This window comes from Protobothrops mucrosquamatus, unplaced genomic scaffold (assembly GCF_001527695.2).
Source record: "Protobothrops mucrosquamatus isolate PMUCROS unplaced genomic scaffold, P.Mucros_1.0 scaffold550, whole genome shotgun sequence".
Classification (NCBI taxonomy): domain Eukaryota; kingdom Metazoa; phylum Chordata; class Lepidosauria; order Squamata; family Viperidae; genus Protobothrops; species Protobothrops mucrosquamatus.
The window spans coordinates 145,521-163,109 of record NW_015386854.1 but is presented as its reverse complement, the minus strand read 5'-3'; the positions used below and the strand labels follow the sequence as shown (position 1 = coordinate 163,109).

The window sequence follows — 17,589 nt, the reverse complement described above, 5'->3', positions numbered from 1 at the left end:
ATGTTTTCTGAATCCTCTGGGCTGGGAAATCAAACTGGAATAACAGAGTTTATCCTCTTGGGACTGTCCAATAATCCACAGATACACGATTGTCTCCTGTTTGTGTTTATGATAATTTTTTTGGTCACCATCCTAGGAAATATAGCTGTTATATTAGTGATCAGTTCTGAGCATCACCTTCAGATGCCCATGTTCCTCTTACTCAGATATTTAGCTTTTGTTGACATCTGCTATATCTCAGTCACTGTCCCCAAGATGTTGGCAAACTTCATAACGAAGCAGAAAACCATATCCCGGGAAGGATGTATTTCACAGATCTTCTTCCTTTTGCAAATAGCTTGTACAGAAAGTTTTATTCTCTCAGCAATGGGTTATGACCGATATGTGGCTATATGTGACCCCCTGCAGTACAGCAGATACTTGACAAGAGAGATATGTAATAAAATGGTGGGTACAGCTTGGCTCCTGGGATTCTTTTTTTCTATAGTGAATGTGCTACCATTGCTAAATCTCCATTTTTGCAACAACAATATAATCAGACACTATACTTGTGAGATTCCTTCCCTCTTGACCTTGTCTTGTACAGATACTCTCACTAATTACATCATTCTTCTTATATCTGTGTTAGCAGTTAGTCTTAGTTCATTTCTTATCACTCTGATCTCTTACATTTATATTATTTCTACCATCTTAAAAATTAATTCAGCAGAAAGCAGGCAAAAAGCTTTCTCTACATGCAGTTCCCATCTCATTGTGGTGTGCTTGTGTTACTTTTCAGGTATCATTTGTTACATGAAGCCAAGTCCAAAATCCCTCATGGATCTGGACAACATATTGTCTATTCAGTATAGCGTTTTAACTCCTATGTTAAATCCCATCATATATAGCCTGAAAAGCAAAGAGATCTTATCTGGTGCAGAGAAACTATTTAGAAAGCATAGGCCCAGTCTTTAACCACAAAACAATACCTACAGTTAATGAAATGCTCCTTCCCCCAAATTCCCAACACCTTGTGTCTTGCTCTAATATCTATCTAAGCAGGGTTTTTTTTTTAAAAAAAAAAAAATGACAATGAAAGTATCTATGAGATTTAATTTTGTAATTTCTTTCCTCTCCTACTGTATTTCTCTTTCCCTCTCTCACCCTTTCTCTCTCTTTTCAATTATAGCATATAGTTTAAATTGATTACTCACTACAAAATATTTATTTCTAAACATATTTTGATTTAGTTGTACGACAACTGAGCTGCAAGATTAAAAAGAAATAAATGATCCAATGTATTGTCCCAAAGTCAACTGTCAACAAATTGAATCCTGAAAAAAATAGCTTTGGAAACTGAATCATTCTTAGAGTTTAGTTACTGCTATATATCAGAATATTTGCGAGACTGGAACAAAATAAATTATTATAATCTACTGGGTTATACAGAAAGTAGGAAAGCAGTATGTAAAATTCTTCATTATACTGATCTTTAATTAGGTACCAGGATCTGATCTTAGGATACAATTTAAAGAATGGGGAGGTGCAAATATATGAAATAATCAAACTATATATTGTCAAAATAAGGTTGGTTGTTACTTCATTAAATGATAATTAAACTATTGGAATCTTGTTCATTTGAAATAGCTCAATTCTGTTAAGAAAGTTGTTTACAATTTTTGAGATCAAATACTTTTATTTTGGTTTTTGACCATCTTTAGAGAAATAATTTCATATAACAATTTAGTATTGAGAAAAAGTTATAGGACAATAAAATGACATTGTCAAAGCAAGAATATACAGTATTTGCAGCGGAACCATAACAGACATATCTAATCAAACTTTTGCATATTTGTATAATTGGTGAAGGTATTTGGCCATTTGATATGTGGGTGTAAAATTAACATCCCTTCAAAAATAATGAACAACAACTTTGAGATGATTTGGGAGATCAAAACATGTCTTGGGATATCATAGATAGGACTTTCTGCACATAATTATTAGGGAATAAGGAAAGTCAGTTTGGTGCCATAGTTAAGGTACTGGGCTAATAACTGGGAGACTTTTGTGTTCTAGTTCCACAAAGACAGTCATCCTAGGAAGGAGGAAATTATTTTTTTCAAATTTAGAAATTGCCTATGTCCTTCTCAGAAGAACTATGAGCAGTGTACAAATAAAATATTGAGAACATAAAAACGGAATATAAAAATATAACAGACTGAAGGATAATTAAAATTCAACATTAAAGGCAGGGTAGCTTTCAGGGCACTAAGAAGATGCACAAACTACATCCTTCTCTGTGAGGCTCCCTATGAACCTCTGAGAACAATGGCAAACTACTCTCAAAATCTGGCCAAAAATCCTGCAGGGGTTTGTCTAGGCCAGGGGTAGGCAAGCCAAAACACTCAAAGAGCCACTTGGACCCGTTTCCCACCGAAAACAAAACACTGGGAGCCGCAAAACCCCTGAGCAACCCCCGATCAACCCGCCGAGCTCCTCTGTTACTGTCCCTCTCTGCCCCCTTAGTGCTGGATGGATCTGACCTGGAGAAGCTCGCAAGTCTTCTCCATTGGAAGCAAGGAGGGAGGGAGGGCTGAGGGAAACGGGGCTTTTCTATCTGCACAAAACCAGCAATTGTAAATACTTTTCAAAAATGTAAAAAGAAAAAAAGAAAAATTACAAAAGAGCAAACACCAAGATGTATACTCTCTCTCTCTCTCTCTCTCACACACACACACACACACACACACACACATTCAAAATCTGAAATGTTTTGAAGACCAGAGAGTCAAAGCAGGAGAGAAGCTAATTGTGTCAGATATGCACTGAGAAATCTATTTGCAGATTGACAAAAAAGTAACAAGAACCTATTTATTGTATATAATGTTTTATTATACATCATGAATTGTATATTATTGCATTTGTACATCTGTTGTGGTTTTGTGATGTGCAAATTTCAGCATGGGTTTTATTGAGGTTTTCAGTTGTTTTTCTATTGTTTGGGGGAGTTTAAAAAATTGTTTTGGTTTTGTTTGGGTTTTTTTTTGGCAGGACACACCCAAAGACCCTAGTTTGTATTAAAAAAAAAACTAGGGAAAAAATAGACAAGCTAATACACCCTTTCGCTGAAGAAGGGGAGAGAGAGAGGGGGAAAGGGAGCGAAGTTTTTTGAGTTCTCACTGGCCACCTGTAAGCCCAAATAAGTACAGTATTCTCTCCTCCACAGGCGCTCCTTTACGCCAGTGCTGACCTCAGGGTGTGTGTGTGCACATGTATGCATGTGTGCGACTCCCCACTCCCCCCGCCCACCTTGTGTCCTCTCTATTCCCTCCTTTTCCTGTTTTGGAAACTTCTGTGCAGCTTTGAGGGTCGTGCAGAAAAGAAAAAAAAAAGGGAAAAAACCCCACCCCATCCTGTGTTGTCCATTTATGCAAATATACCAGCCTTGGTAGTTGCTTGGAGAGGAACACACTCAAATCCTCCGGATTGGCACCATCTAAGCCTCTGCTGCTTGCTTGATTCCTCTCCCTGGCCCAAAAAATCGTCTTCGTCCAGCCCCCGAGTCCCCCCACCACCACTCTTTTTTTTCTTTTACTGCTCCCTCTCCCGCATCCCAATTGGTCTTTTTGTGTATTTAGGAAGGAATTTTTAATAGACACTTTTTATATTAAAATGAGGCTGCCTTGTGTGCTTCTGTTAGCTGTTTGGTTGGACGCTGCTTGGGGGACCTCAGGTGGGGCAAAGGGGGGAGCTTCGTGGCGAAGTCTTGGTGGGGGCGCTGCTGGCGGGACAGGTGAGGTGGCTGTGGGGCTCGCTCTTGGCTGCGCCCCACAATAGCTCCAGGGGAATTGAGCCCAGCTTCCCGGTGCTGGCATCCAGGAGGCCGACGCAACTGAGTTCGCCCCATGACAGAAAACTAGACAAGCACCGCATGTGTGAATGCAGCCAACGTGGCAGCCTTCGCACGTGGGGCGGCTGAACGTGGGGCCGAGATTTGGGCTGCTTGCAAGGCAGCGCCCCTGAAAAGCAGAGCCTCTCTTTCCCCCCATCGACGATCCTGCTCCAAAGCCTCCAACCCCTCCATTCTAGCAAAGTGCTGCCTGCTTTCCTTTTTTCTCCTCCTTTCCCTCGGTCCCAACTCAGTTCGGCAGCAGGATGGATGAGATTTCTCCTGGCCCACATTTCAAAGGCATTTGGTGATTAGAGGCACAACAATGATGCCCACAATAATTGGGCCATGAGGCGCAACTTCCCCCAGGAGGCAGAAAGAATTTGGGCAAGTGGCGTTTCGGAGGTCAGCCCGGGTCTTGGTCGGGCCCTTGCGGGGCACAATTAGGGGTGGCCCCATGGAGTCCTGGGCGCCTGACTCACGGAGAAAGCTGGCCGGGAGCCCACAATTAGTGGGCCCACCAGGAGGCAGCTGTCGTGCACACCCCCACGGCGGTCAGGCGGCCCCTGAGCTCCCCGTGCCGGATGGGTTTCCTGGCCAGCCAGCCATGGGGCGGGAGCAGCTCCCTCACCGGAGCTGCTCAGCCTCCCTGGCCGGCCGGCTGTCCCGGCCTTTCCAGGGCCAAATCCTGCAGGAGGGTGAGCCGGGCCAGGCTGGGTGGCAGGAAAGGAGGCGCGCTGCGATTTGCACAGCCCCAATCCCAGTCCACGCCCCAGTGGACAGGGAGCTGGGAGGGGGAAGCCCCTTCCGATGCCCAGAAAGCAGTGCTTCCTCTCTTGCTCTGGGCATGGGAAAATGGGTAGAGGTCCCAGGAAGGCAAGTATGGGGGGGAGGAGGAAGCAGAAGACACCGGGGGCACCATGGACCGGCCCAGGGAGATGCGTGGCCAGCTCGGCTGCCCTCCACCCCAGCCGACACTGGCGCTCGGCCCGGGGAAACACATGGCTAGCTCGGCGGCCCGCAAAGCGATGCCTCTGCCGCCTGAGCCGAGACTGCTGCTCGGCCCAGGGAAACACATGGCTGGCTCAGTGGCCCTGGAAGCAATGCCCCCACCGCCCCAGCCGACATTGCCGTCCAGCCCGGGGAAACACATGGCCGGCTCGGCGGCCCATGAAGCGATGCCTCTGCCCCCCAAGCCAAGACTGCCGCCCGGCCCGGGAAAACACATGGATGGCTTGGTGGCCCGCGAAGCGATGTCCCCACTGCCCCAGCTGACATTGCCGCCTTGCCCGGGGAAACACATGGCTGGCTCGGTGGCCCGCAAAGCGATGCCTCTGCTGCCCAAGCCAAGACTGCTGCCCGGCCCAGGGAAACACGTGGCCGGCTCAGCGGCCCGGGATGGCCCAGGAAGCGATGCCCCCACCGGGACTGCCGCCTAGTACAGGTAAGCTGGGGGGCGTACCACGTGCCCTGCGGTCGCTTCACGGTGGTGCTCTGCGGACTCAGATCCCCCTCCCTCCCCCCCGCCACTGACCGTCCATCTCCATCTCTGCTGCTGGTTGGCCAATGGTCACGCTGTCTGGGCATTGCAGGGGCTGCTCTCCCTTGGGGCTGCGGCTTGCAGGAGGGCTGGCCCACTTAGCGGAGGCTCCGTCAGGCAGCTCCCAGCGGGGATCCCAGAGCTTCCCCGTGCAGCTCCCCAGTCACATGAGCCTCGAATGGGGCCAGCCCAGGAAAGGGACTTCCTGGCCACCCTTCTCCCAGCAGGGCCAAACAGGAGCCCTGCGAGGGGGCAAGTCCGCATGAGAGAGAGAGACAGAGAGGGGAAGCACAAGAGCCTCTCTATGTCTCTGTCTGCAAATGGCAGAGGAGGCTCTGGAGCCGCAGGAGATGGCTCAAAGAGCCGCATGCGGCTCCGGAGCTGCGGGTTGCCGACCCATGGTCTAGGCAGTCATCAGAAGTCAACACACACTCACACACAGAAAGTCCATGTAAATACAAAGTATATTTTTAAGAAGAAAAAAAACATGGTCAGAAGTTCACAATCAATAGGCTCAGGATAAACTCAAAGCTATTTTACTACCTTTTTAAAAAGCAGATCCTTCTAGATCACTTAAGTATCAGATCTGATTTATTTTTAATTGGACAAAGCATGTGTAACCTATCAATACCACAAGGATTTGCAATTTTTCTTTTCCAAATCAAGACATTTCAAGACTGAAATGTTCTGTGGGCTGTTGGGGTCATTATAGAGCTCAGCTGAACTATGGAACAAAATAATCTGCTTCAAAATTTGCAATAATGGCAGGTGATACACTAACATAGATAAAGATCATTATTTAATATTATGCTATTATTATGCATAATGATGTGACAGATTAAATGTGAGGTGTATATAAAAGGAACTTTAAAAAAAAGTAATAGTATTGTTTTATTAAATTCCCAGAAGATATCTTCAACTGGTCCCCAACTGGCTCAAACTGGTTCAAAAAGATAAATAGACTAAAGTGAGGGGGTCTCATCATCTCTGTTCTTCCTGTGGTGTTGTTACTCATTGAAAAGACAATAATATTTTTGAAGAATCTGGTCACTCTGAATGAGAATGCTTTGCCCATCCCCCCTTTCTGCTATTTATTTATTTATTTATTTATTTATTCATTCATTCATTCATTCATTCATTCATTCATTTATTTATTTATTTATTTATTTATTTATTTATTTATTTATTTATTTATTTATTTATTTATTTATTTATTTATTTTTGTTTAACATATTTCTATGGCAACTCAACTCATACATAGTGACTCCAGGAGATTTACACCATTAAAATTCCACAATATCACATTGTGATGGGCTTATTTTACATTACATTACATTAGATCTACATTACATTACATTTGTTTTAATATATGAAGCCAAATTCAGAATTGCTCATTAATCTGGACAAAGTGATTTCCATTCAATATTTTTACTCCCTTTTTAAATCTGATCATATATAGCCTGAACAACAAAGACATCAAATGTGCCCTGGTGAAATTGTTGGGAAAATGTAATCCCATTGTTTGATCTTGAAAAAATATCCACATATATTTATCTGTTTTATACTGGTAATCCCTGAGTTATGAACATTCCCTTAGTGAATGTTTAAAGTTACATGATAAGCGCCCCTAGTCTTGAAATTACAAATGTTGCCAAACCATGGCAGTCGTTCACCTTTACGAATGACCATTGTGATGCTGCAAAATTCACCCTGACTATTCCCTCCCTTCCCCGCCCTGGGTCTCCCAAGGCACTACGCCTATGGATACTCACCTTGCAAAGATCAAGAGATCCCTTTCTTGACAGTTTTACGGCTTCCTTTTGTACATTCGCAGAGAATGGAGGTTTAAAGTACTGCAAGATCACACAAGATCAGTGGTGCGAGATCTCATGCTTCTGATCTTACAGTACTTTAGGCCTCTGTTCTTACAGTACTTTAGGCCTCTGTTCTCTGCAAATGGAGGCCTGGTGGAGATATGCATCATTTACCATTTCTTTCTTCCCAATGCAGCATTTACCATTTCTTTCTTCCCAAGGCTAAGAAAGTGACTGGCTCAAAGTCACCAGGCTGACTTTGTACGTAAGGCAATACTAGAATTCCCAGTCTCCTGGTTTCTAGCCTAGTGTGTAATCTTAAACATCAAACTATCCCTCAGGTAGGATTAGAGGTTATTCAAAAGTGTTCCCAACTTCCCCCTACCTTTCATTCTTTAGGTTTTGTGTGTGTGTGTGTGTGTGTGTGTGTGTGTGTCCAAGATCCTAACTCACATCTGGCAATAAAGACTCAGAGTCAATCAGTTCACAGGTGGTGTCGTTTTACTAAGAGGAATCTTCGGCATGCAGGTCAAACAAACAGTGCTTTCAAAGTCCATGCCTCCCAGTGCTGTATTTACAGCACACACATTAAACCCCAGCCCCCACCATCTACACAGCATTCGGCCGTGAGGCCTCAAATGACCGTCAGCCATGCCCACCAGCCCTTTCGTCCCAGCCATTGGTAGCTGGCTCTCAGCTTTCCTCATCCCAGCCAGCTTCAAACGTCCTCTCTGCTGCTGAGGCAGCTGTTCTAGTAAGTCCACAGCTATCTGCTTTCTGGCAGTTCGCAGGTCCTCAGCAGGCTGGAACACTCCACAATCGGTTCCCCAACTGCCCAGGGGACCGGCAACCCGTCAGCTGCTCGGCAGGCCAGGAAACGCCACCAGGGACAGCTGACGTGTGGCCCGGTAGCCCGTCAGCCCATCAGCTGTTCGGCAGGCAGGAAATGCTGCCGGGAACAACTGGCGTGTGGCCACACACCAGCTGATTGGTGGCCGAAGGCTTTGGCTAGCTGGAGATGGGTGGAGTGCTGCCAACGGTCTTTGCCCTGCGTTCCATCCTCGCCTTCCCCCCCCCTGTGTATGTCGAGCCTGGAGGGCTTGAAAGGTGGACCCTCTACCAGGTTTCCTCCTGGAAAGCATGGAAAGACATGAAATTAGACACGTGCCTTGGAGGCTGACACTAGTAAAGTACCCTCTGGCTTGTGAGGATATTTGCTGTGGTACCATCACAATAGCCGAGGAGCTGTGACATCCGCTTCCCCTACCCAAGAGGCCTCTGATATCGGGTACCCCTTCCACCTCACCAAATACTGTACATGACCGTGGTGAATGTGGGAATCGAGTATTTTCCTGATTTCGTATTGATCCCCCCCAATGGGACCCGGTGGTGGTTTTATGCATCTGAATGATGACCCTACCGCCGGCTTCAACAGGCTACTATGAAAAACCGGGTGTACTTTGCTGAGACTGTGGAGAAGTTGCAAATGTACGGTAATTGGATTGATGACCTCTTGCACTCTAAATGGCCCTACATATTTCAGCCCCAGTTTCCTACATGGCAGGTGCAGTTTTTAGTACTTGGTGGTCAAATACACCATATCCCCTGCCTGGAAGGGTTTTTGTGGTGCCCGTTTTTTATCGGCCTGTGTTTTCCTGGTTTCTCCAGGTCTGGCGAATGCCCTGTGTTCAGTCCTCACCACCACCACCCTGTGTATGTCTAGTCTGGAGGGCTTGACAGTGTGTTTATGTTTGCGGTTTAAACTATGACTTCCAATGAAAAAAAGATACGAAAAGCAAAGCAAAGCAAAATATCTTTGACATATTTACACTGTATGTATTTTAATCTAGGGATCGTGTATTCCCAAGTGGTCTCTTCTGCCTTGAATTCCAGAAGGAATAATGGTGCCTTTTTTATTATCTTGCTGGAATAAAGGCTCCCAGTCATTTAGACAAAGATGGCAAAGATAAAGAGTGTTCTTGAGTACAGCAGAACAACTTCAAAAATAGCAAATGCATGTCCTGCCTGGACTAGAGGTCAGAAGAAAGACACCATTTTTATGAATAAGGCAGTTCTTTAATACAGGTTGGTTCTTCTTTCGTACTCTAGTGCCACATTCAAAATAATGAACTAAAATTGAGTCAGAAACAGGGAAAGGCTTTCTCAGAATAATCAAACTTAAATTATGATATTTCAGTTGGGTTATTTGGCTTGCATATAGGTTGTCGTTGCAAAGAACTTCCTTTTAAATGATCAGTAAGAATAATTCTACTCATTCTTAAAGTTCAGTGTTATTCCCTGCTGTTGCATGTCAGTACATTATGTATAAGCTGGTGTTCAGATCAAAATTAGTGGGCTGCACCCGCGGTGCTTTTTAGGGAAAAAAAAGTTAATTCTATTAAAATTTTAAGACAATCTCCCCCATTTAGAAGAAACAAAGATGAGATATATACCATATCTCTTTACACTAGATATATTTCAAAATCTACAATTATATAATGTTTCCTTTTTCAAATTAATCACAACATGGCTCAAGTAAAAGAAATTATACACATAATTCAATAGTCTAATTATTACTAGATGGAAGGTCAGAAAAATTCAGGAAATCTCTGCATTCTCCATAAATAGAAATGTATAATTATCTCTATCAGTCTTCTCCATAAGACCAGTTTTTCTTAATATGAAAGCATGATTTCTTGACATTAGCCTAAAGAGTAATTTAATTTAAGCATTTTTTTATTTTATATTTTATAAATTTTAATTTTCAAGTCTTGTACTTGGTGGATGTCACTTCATCAATGCCCAGATGGATATATAAATTGATACTAAGTACAAGTACCTTTTAAAATAATTAATGAATCAAAATGTCATGAAAACAGCTAAACATATTATGAAAATGAAAACCAACCCTTACATTTTAACTTTGATGAAAGAAATGAAATAAAATGTAGCACACTCAACATAACACATTCACGTGTAACTTTCAACTTTAATTTGAAGTTTCATTAATTTTGTTTCCTATTCTGACAGATCTTATGATCCCTCAGACATTTGAGTGGGAAAATCAGACTATAATAACAGAATTTATTCTTTTGGGACTCTCCAATGATCCAAAAATACAAGATTTTCTTCTTTTCTTCTTCATGATCATATTTTTAGTCACCATCTTGGGGAATATGGTAATTATATTGGTGATCAAGTCTGAGTTTCATCTTCAGACCCCCATGTTCTTCTTTCTCAGCCATTTAGCTTTTGTTGACATCTGCTATTCCTCAGTCACTGTTCCCAAGATGCTGTCAAACTTTATTACAAAGCAGAAAAGTATTTCCTGGGAAGGATGCATTGCACAGATTTTCTTTTTTCTACAAACCTCTTGCACAGAAGTATTCATCCTCTCAGCAATGGGTTATGATCGTTATGTGGCCATATGTAATCCACTTCATTACAACAGATACTTGACAAAAGAGAAGTGCAATAAAATGATGGGTGGAGCATGGTTCCTGGGTCTCTTGGGTGCCATAGGGAATGTCCTGCCTTTGCTAGATCTCCATTTTTGTAGCAACAATATCATCAGACACTATAATTGTGACCTTCCTTCACTCTTGCCTTTGTCTTGTGCAGAGACTCTGACTAATTATATTGTTCTTCTAATATTTGTGTTGGCATTTGGGTTCAGCTCATTTCTTTTCACCCTGGTCTCTTACATTAATATTATTTCATCCATTCTCAAAATAAAATCATCAGCAAGCAGGCAAAAAGCTTTTTCCACATGCAGCTCCCATCTTATTGTTGTGGGCCTATTTTACATTACAGCATTTGTTCACTACACGAGGCCAAGTTCAGAATCACTAATGGATTTGGACAAAGTAATCTCCATTCAGTATAGCATTTTAACTCCTATGTTAAACCCAATTATCTATAGTTTGAAAAACAAACAGATCCTATCTGGTGTGGAAAAACTCTTTGGAAAGTGTAAGGTCTTTTTTTTGTCATGAAACAATACTCGCAACCCCTCATTTAATATGTCTACAAATTCAAAAATTAGAGATAAAAATAATTAATAATGCAGCGGAAGAGAGGGTTGCTACTTTTCACATATTCTTTGCATTGGGAGCGGATATGAGATATGAGATTATATACGTATATATGTCCATAAAATATATATTCCTCCCTAGAATGCATTGCTTTTCTCTATTTTTCCTTGAATTATGCAGTGCACATGAATGTTCCTAAACAATATGCATTTCTAAACCTATTTTATGTGGTTATATAATAGCTGTAAGGTTAAACAAACAGAATATGCAAAGTGTTCTACATCATGATGCAATCAGCACATATGTTTGGGAAATTGGAATCTATTATTTAATATCAGAATTTAAGAATATTATAATGTATTTTGTTTAGAAAATAACATTGGTTTTATATCTCCCTATGGTTGTCACTGAAAACAGTCTTAGCAAATATGTTACATGTATTTATCACAAAGCTATTTTTCAGTTGCTATTGCTATCTTGACAGTTGATATATATTTATTATACATTAAATTCAACACAATATAATCTTTCTCTGATTCTTTTTTTTTTAAAGTTTTTTATTTATAATACAATTAAAATAAAAATGGACATACGTGGCATTCCAGAGTAAATATTCCTAACAATTTGTTTCTCGTGATACAAAAACTTAATACATCATCCTTAACCTCTATATAAACCTCATTCTTCTACACAATACAATTATATATACAATTATATGTACAATTATATGTATGTTTCAATCCTATCGTTAGCTTAAGGTCCGAGCGGTTCTCCTTGATTCATACCTTTCTCTGATTCTTTTTGTGCATCTGCACACTCAAACATATATGATTCATCTAATTTCAAAATTTATTTTAATACAAGATGGTAAGAAAGTTTGCACAGACATTGAAATATAATGTTTTAAATTTATTTCTCAAAGAATGTATCCTGAAATATATATTATATTAAAGCATGTAATCATTTTTTTCAAAGATACTTTTCTAAATGTAAGTGTATAAGAATTGAGCTTAAACACTAAAACAAATGGAGTAGTCAATAAATTATATGTAATATGCAGAATGCAATGTCCCACACAATTTTGCACAAGCCTAAAGTGGGAGCTGCACTGGCTGCCAGTCTGCTTCCAGGTACATGGGGGGGGGGGGGATTATGTTTTTTATGTTGTGGTTTGTACTGTTATGCAGAATCATCTATGTATGAGTTGGGTGGCCATATACATTTGTTTAATAAATAATAAATTATAATTAGAAATTTGAAGCAGTAAGGTTAGCTTGGGCTACTCCTTCCGAGGCCTGGAAGAAGGCAAGATTAAGCCACTTCTGAAATGTTGCTAAGAAAACTGCAGGGACATGTCCAGGCAATTGTCATGTATCAACACTGACTGGAAGGAAGGGGGAAGGGAAGAAGTGAGAAAACAAAACATAATAAATATAAAAATATTAAAACGTTAAAACATTAAACTCAAAGTAAATTAATAATACATTTTCCTATAACAATGTTAAATTTTGCTCTTAAACAACTGATACACATTGGGGCTTTATCTTTTATAATAATAATTCTGACATTGCTGTTGATTAGCAATATTTCTGGATGCCCTGAGTGGTTTTACTAGATGTTATACAGTATGTCTTCTGGATAACTAAGACCCACAATCTTATATTCAAATATCCTTATCTGTGCTAGTCCATATGTTTCAGCACATGGAGAGTAAGATTGTGGCTTTTCTCAGCAGCATCTTCAGCAGCCTTCTATTTTCAACATATTGATGGAGCAGGGTAAGACTCCAAGCTTTGTCTTTTTCGTATTTGTATGCATCAACACAAGTACAGAAGGTTGCAGCTTATGTCATGACCCCCTTGATTCTTCTTTCACCATTTCACTGATCTCCTTCCTTCTCCCCTTCTCCACAACTCGTTGAGCTTATGCAAGATATTAAAGTCTACTATCCATAGTGCCTTTATTAAACCTTCATGATAAATTATAGGTGCTATAGTTTTATTCCTTGTATTTTATATTTTAGGATAGCATACCATTATATACCTACTGGACCTGAAACTAAGCCACAATTTCACCAAAAAGTCTGCAGAAATAGCAGCCTGGCCCAACAGAGTTCCCCCTGTTTCAGTGAGGGCTATTGCTTATTTTAATCCAATTCTTCACTCTTGGTTGGATAACCTTATTTGTTCCTCCCTTAAAAGTGCATATTTAACCTGAACAATTCTATTTGTACAACCCTTGATATTCATGAAGAACCTTGAGATTCCATAATACTTGACAAGAAAGCTGTAGTTAGGATGATATTAAAAGTAGAATTCAAGTAGGTTGGATTCTTTGATATGTGGCTGCAAATCAATACTATCACCTGGTGATTGCCTGGACTCATCCCTCAGCAAATATGTTTGTGTATGTGTGTGTGTGTGTGTGTGTGTGTGTAAACTGTTCCTTTAAATGATAATAAAGATAGGAAAAACAAAGCGAAATATCTTTAACATGTCTACCCTTCATCTATTTTAATTTGTGAACAATATATTCCCAATTGATTTCACATGCCCTGAATTCTTTAAGGAATATTGGTATGGACTCATGCCTTTTTTATTATATTATTCCAAGAAAAGAGCACCTGGTTATTTAGGCAAGGAAGCAGAGATACAGACTGTTTCTCCACTGTAACAGAACTACTTCCTACAGGTAAATGCATGTCTGATGTAGATCCTGGGATTTAAAGGAAAGAAAGTGGTTTTAGGAACCATTTCTCTAATACAGGTTGGGTCTTTTTCACACTTCAGTGCAACACTCAGCAAAATTAATTAATAAGATGATTGGAAAACAAATGGAAATTGAAATTAAAAGACTCTTTTAATCAAATCTAATTTGAATTGCAATAGTTAGGTTTCACGGGATTAGCAGGGCTAATTCTGTAAGGTTCAGTACATTTTTTGCTTGACTTACATGTCAATAAATTTTGTATGAGAAAATTTTCAGAGTGAAAATAGGGTGCTTAATGAAGAAAGGTATAATCTTATCAAAATTGATACATTCTTCTCCTTTTGGAAGAAACAACAATAATGTATATATAACATCTATTTTGATATTTTGCAAAATCTTCAAACTTGCTTTTTTCCAATTTTTCACAGCAGACATCTTCATTTGGCAACATTTGATTAAGATAAAAAAAAAATATCAGCATGATTAATCATTACCAATTGTTAGAAGGAAGGGAAGAGAAGGGAAGGGAGACAGTTCTGCCAAAGAATTGCTAGGGCAACAGTTTAACATTTCATGTTTGAAGGTCTAGAAATCTGTGCATTATAAACATGTAGAAATATGTAGTTATTTGTGTCAGTCTTTTCCTTAAGACTATTTTTTAGACAATGCCGTTCTGTCAGATAAAGAGGTCTTTAATTCAAATGAAATGCTTTGTTCATGTACAATAAACTTTAATTTTTATGCAGTAAACTTGGAGTATGTCTCGTTTCATAAATGCACAGATTGATGTCAAACTACAATTAAAAACATATTCTGAAATAGTTAATGAATTAAAATGTCATGAAAATGTCTAAGCACATCATGAAATTGAAAAAGCAACTTTTAAATTTGCCCTTTGATGAAAGAAATGAAAGTAGAAACTCAGCAATAATGAGTTCCCATGTAGTTTTCAACATTAGTTTGAAGATTGATAGTTTTTCTTTTCTTTTCTGATAGATCCTATGATTCTTAAATCATCTCATCTAGGAAATCAAACTATGATAACAGATTTTATTCTGTTGGGTCTTTCTAATGATCCACTGGTACAGGATTTTCTTCTTCTCTTGTTCATGATCATTTATTTATTCACAATTTTGGGTAATATGGTTATTATATTGGTGATCAAATCTGATCTTCACCTTCAGAGCCCCATGTTCTTCTTTATCAGCCATTTAGCTTTTGTTGACATCTGCTACTCTTCAGTCACTGTTCCCAAGATGCTGGTAAACTCCCTAATGAAGCAGAAAACAATTTCCTGGGAAGGATGCATTGCACAAATTTCTTTCTTTTTCCAAATTGCCTGTACAGAAGTTTGTATCTTCTCAGCAATGGGTTATGACCGATATGTGGCTATATGTGACCCCCTGCATTACAACAGATACTTGACAAGAGAGATATGTAATAAAATTGTGGGTGGAGCTTGGCTCCTGGGTTTCTTTTATTCTATGGTGAATGTAGTACCTTTGCAAAATCTTCATTTTTGTGGCAACAATATAATCAGACACTATACTTGTGAACTTCCTACACTTTTGGCCTTGTCATGTGCACACACCTTTTCTAATTACATTGTTCTTTTCATCTCTGTGTTGTTGTTTGGTTTCAGTTCATTTCTTATAACCCTTGTCTCTTATATTTATATTATTTTAACCATCCTGAAAATTAAATCATCAGCAGGCAGGCAGAAAGCTTTTTCCACATGTAGCTCCCATCTCATCGTTCTGGGCTTATTTTACATTTCAGGTTTGATTCGCTATATGAAGCCAAATTCAGAATCACTCATGGATCTGGACAAAGTGATATCTATTCAGTATAGGATTTTAACTCCAATGTTAAACCCAATTATATATAGCCTGAAAAACAAAGAAATCAGATCTGTTCTATTGAAAATGTTTGGAAAGTGTAAGACCATTCCATAATTTTGGAACAATATGCAGAGTTGTTAATATTTGCAAAGATCCACCACTAAATAATAAAAAAGATTACCATTATAGCAGGTCAGAATGCATAGGCCTAGTGGTTAAGACATTGGGCTTGTTGACTGGAAGGTCAGCAGTTTTAGACCTAAGTACTGTGTGACGGGCTGAGCACCCATTCTTGCTCTATCTCCTGCCAACTTAAGAATTCTAAAGCATGCAAATGCAAGTAGATAAATAGGTACCACTTCATTGGGAATTTAACAGCATTTCATGCATTTCACATATAGTCATGCTAGCCACATCACCACAGAAGCATCTTTGAATAATGCTGGCTCCCTCAGCTAGGAAACAGAGATGACCACTGCCCTGTAGAGTGAGACATTACTGGAGAAGGATAATCTTTATCTTTACCAGATATAGTCTCCCAGTATTGTGTTGCTGAATTAATGTGCTATTACCCAATCAAAACAAGGTAGGCATTTTCTAACTATATGTATATGTGTTTTTGTGTGTGTATTTATCAGTAAAAAAATCTATAAAAGCACATACTCATAATAAAATATCATTTAAAACAATTCTTTTTCATACATCTCAAAGTATGTTATAACACATCTTTTAAATATTAAAAATGCTTATTTATAAACAAGTAGTAATGTGTTTATATAAGAACAACTGCATATTTAAAGTAAATAAGAATGCAATATAATCTGCACCATTATGATATGTCTTTTTAACAGAAACATTGAAATCATCATTTCATATAAAAAGTTACAAGTATACATGATATTTGTGAACTCATATATTTTAAAAGTGATGATTAAAAGAGATTCAACGAACAGTATATTATTTTTTTGTTATTTAAAGTTGTTGAAGCTATGATTGAAAGCTAAAGAGATGTAACTTTCAATTATTCAGTCCTAAATAAAACAATATATATATATTTCATGGAACAATTTTTAATTTCTTTTGTTGTCTTATTGAATTTCTAGTCATAATCCATGTAATTTGTTTTAGACAAATCATTGTCCTAGGATTAAGTGGCTTTATGGATTGTTTTACTTTACTTTACTTTACTTTACTTTTTATTTTATTATTTTATTTATTTTATTTATTTATTTTATTTTATTTTACTTTATTATTTTATTTTATTTTATTTTATTTTATTTTATTTATTTTATATTTTATTTTATTTTATTATTTTATTTTATTTTATTTTATTTTATTTTATTTTATTTTATTTTATTTTATTTTATTATTTTATTTTATTTTATTTTATTTTATTTTATTTTATTTTATTTTATTTTATTATTATTTTAATATTTTATTATTTATTTTATTTTATTTTATTTTATATTTTATTTTATTTTATTATTTTATTTTATTTTATATTTTATTTTATTTTATTTTATTTTATTTTATTTTATTTATTTTATTTTATTTTATTTTATTTTATTTTATTTTATTTTATAAATGGCATCGGACCTGGTTACCTTCGAGACCGCCTCCTGCCACAGATTACCCCCCACTGACCTGTACGCTCTCACAGAGTGGGTCTCCTCAGGGTGCCGTCAGCCAGACAGTGCCGGCTGGCGACCCCAAGGGGGAGGGCCTTCTCTGTGGGAGCCCCCACCCTCTGGAACGAACTGCCCCCAGAGATCAGGGTGATCCC

The 17,589-nt window shown here is 38.9% G+C and overlaps 3 protein-coding genes across 3 annotated transcripts; all 3 read left to right on the top strand.

Moving 5' to 3' along the window:
* LOC107288436 (olfactory receptor 8S1-like) lies at positions 1-954 on the top strand. The gene has a single exon (XM_029284353.1). It carries the CDS (start codon positions 1-3, stop codon positions 952-954), a length of 954 nt encoding a protein of 317 aa, XP_029140186.1.
* A 4,327-nt stretch (positions 955-5,281) lies between these two features.
* Positions 5,282-11,217, top strand: LOC107288435 (olfactory receptor 1052-like). The gene is made up of 2 exons (XM_015817055.1): positions 5,282-5,312; positions 10,253-11,217. Exons 1-2 carry the CDS (start codon positions 5,282-5,284, stop codon positions 11,215-11,217), a joined length of 996 nt encoding a protein of 331 aa, XP_015672541.1.
* Positions 11,218-14,966: 3,749 nt separating this feature from the next.
* LOC107288433 (olfactory receptor 8S1-like) lies at positions 14,967-15,920 on the top strand. The gene has a single exon (XM_015817054.1). It carries the CDS (start codon positions 14,967-14,969, stop codon positions 15,918-15,920), a length of 954 nt encoding a protein of 317 aa, XP_015672540.1.
* The last annotated feature ends 1,669 nt before the right edge of the window (positions 15,921-17,589 follow it).

What these genes read in the sequence shown, in the direction of transcription:
- LOC107288436 (XM_029284353.1), top strand. Translation starts at nt 1, where the DNA reads ATGTTTTCTGAATCCTCTGGGCTGGGAAATCAAACTGGAATAACAGAG.
- LOC107288435 (XM_015817055.1), top strand. Translation starts at nt 5,282, where the DNA reads ATGCCCCCACCGGGACTGCCGCCTAGTACAG. An exon ending in GGGACTGCCGCCTAGTACAG is followed by an intron (nt 5,313 to 10,252) that starts GTAAGCTGGGGG and finishes CTATTCTGACAG; the next exon opens with ATCTTATGATCCCTCAGACA.
- LOC107288433 (XM_015817054.1), top strand. Translation starts at nt 14,967, where the DNA reads ATGATTCTTAAATCATCTCATCTAGGAAATCAAACTATGATAACAGAT.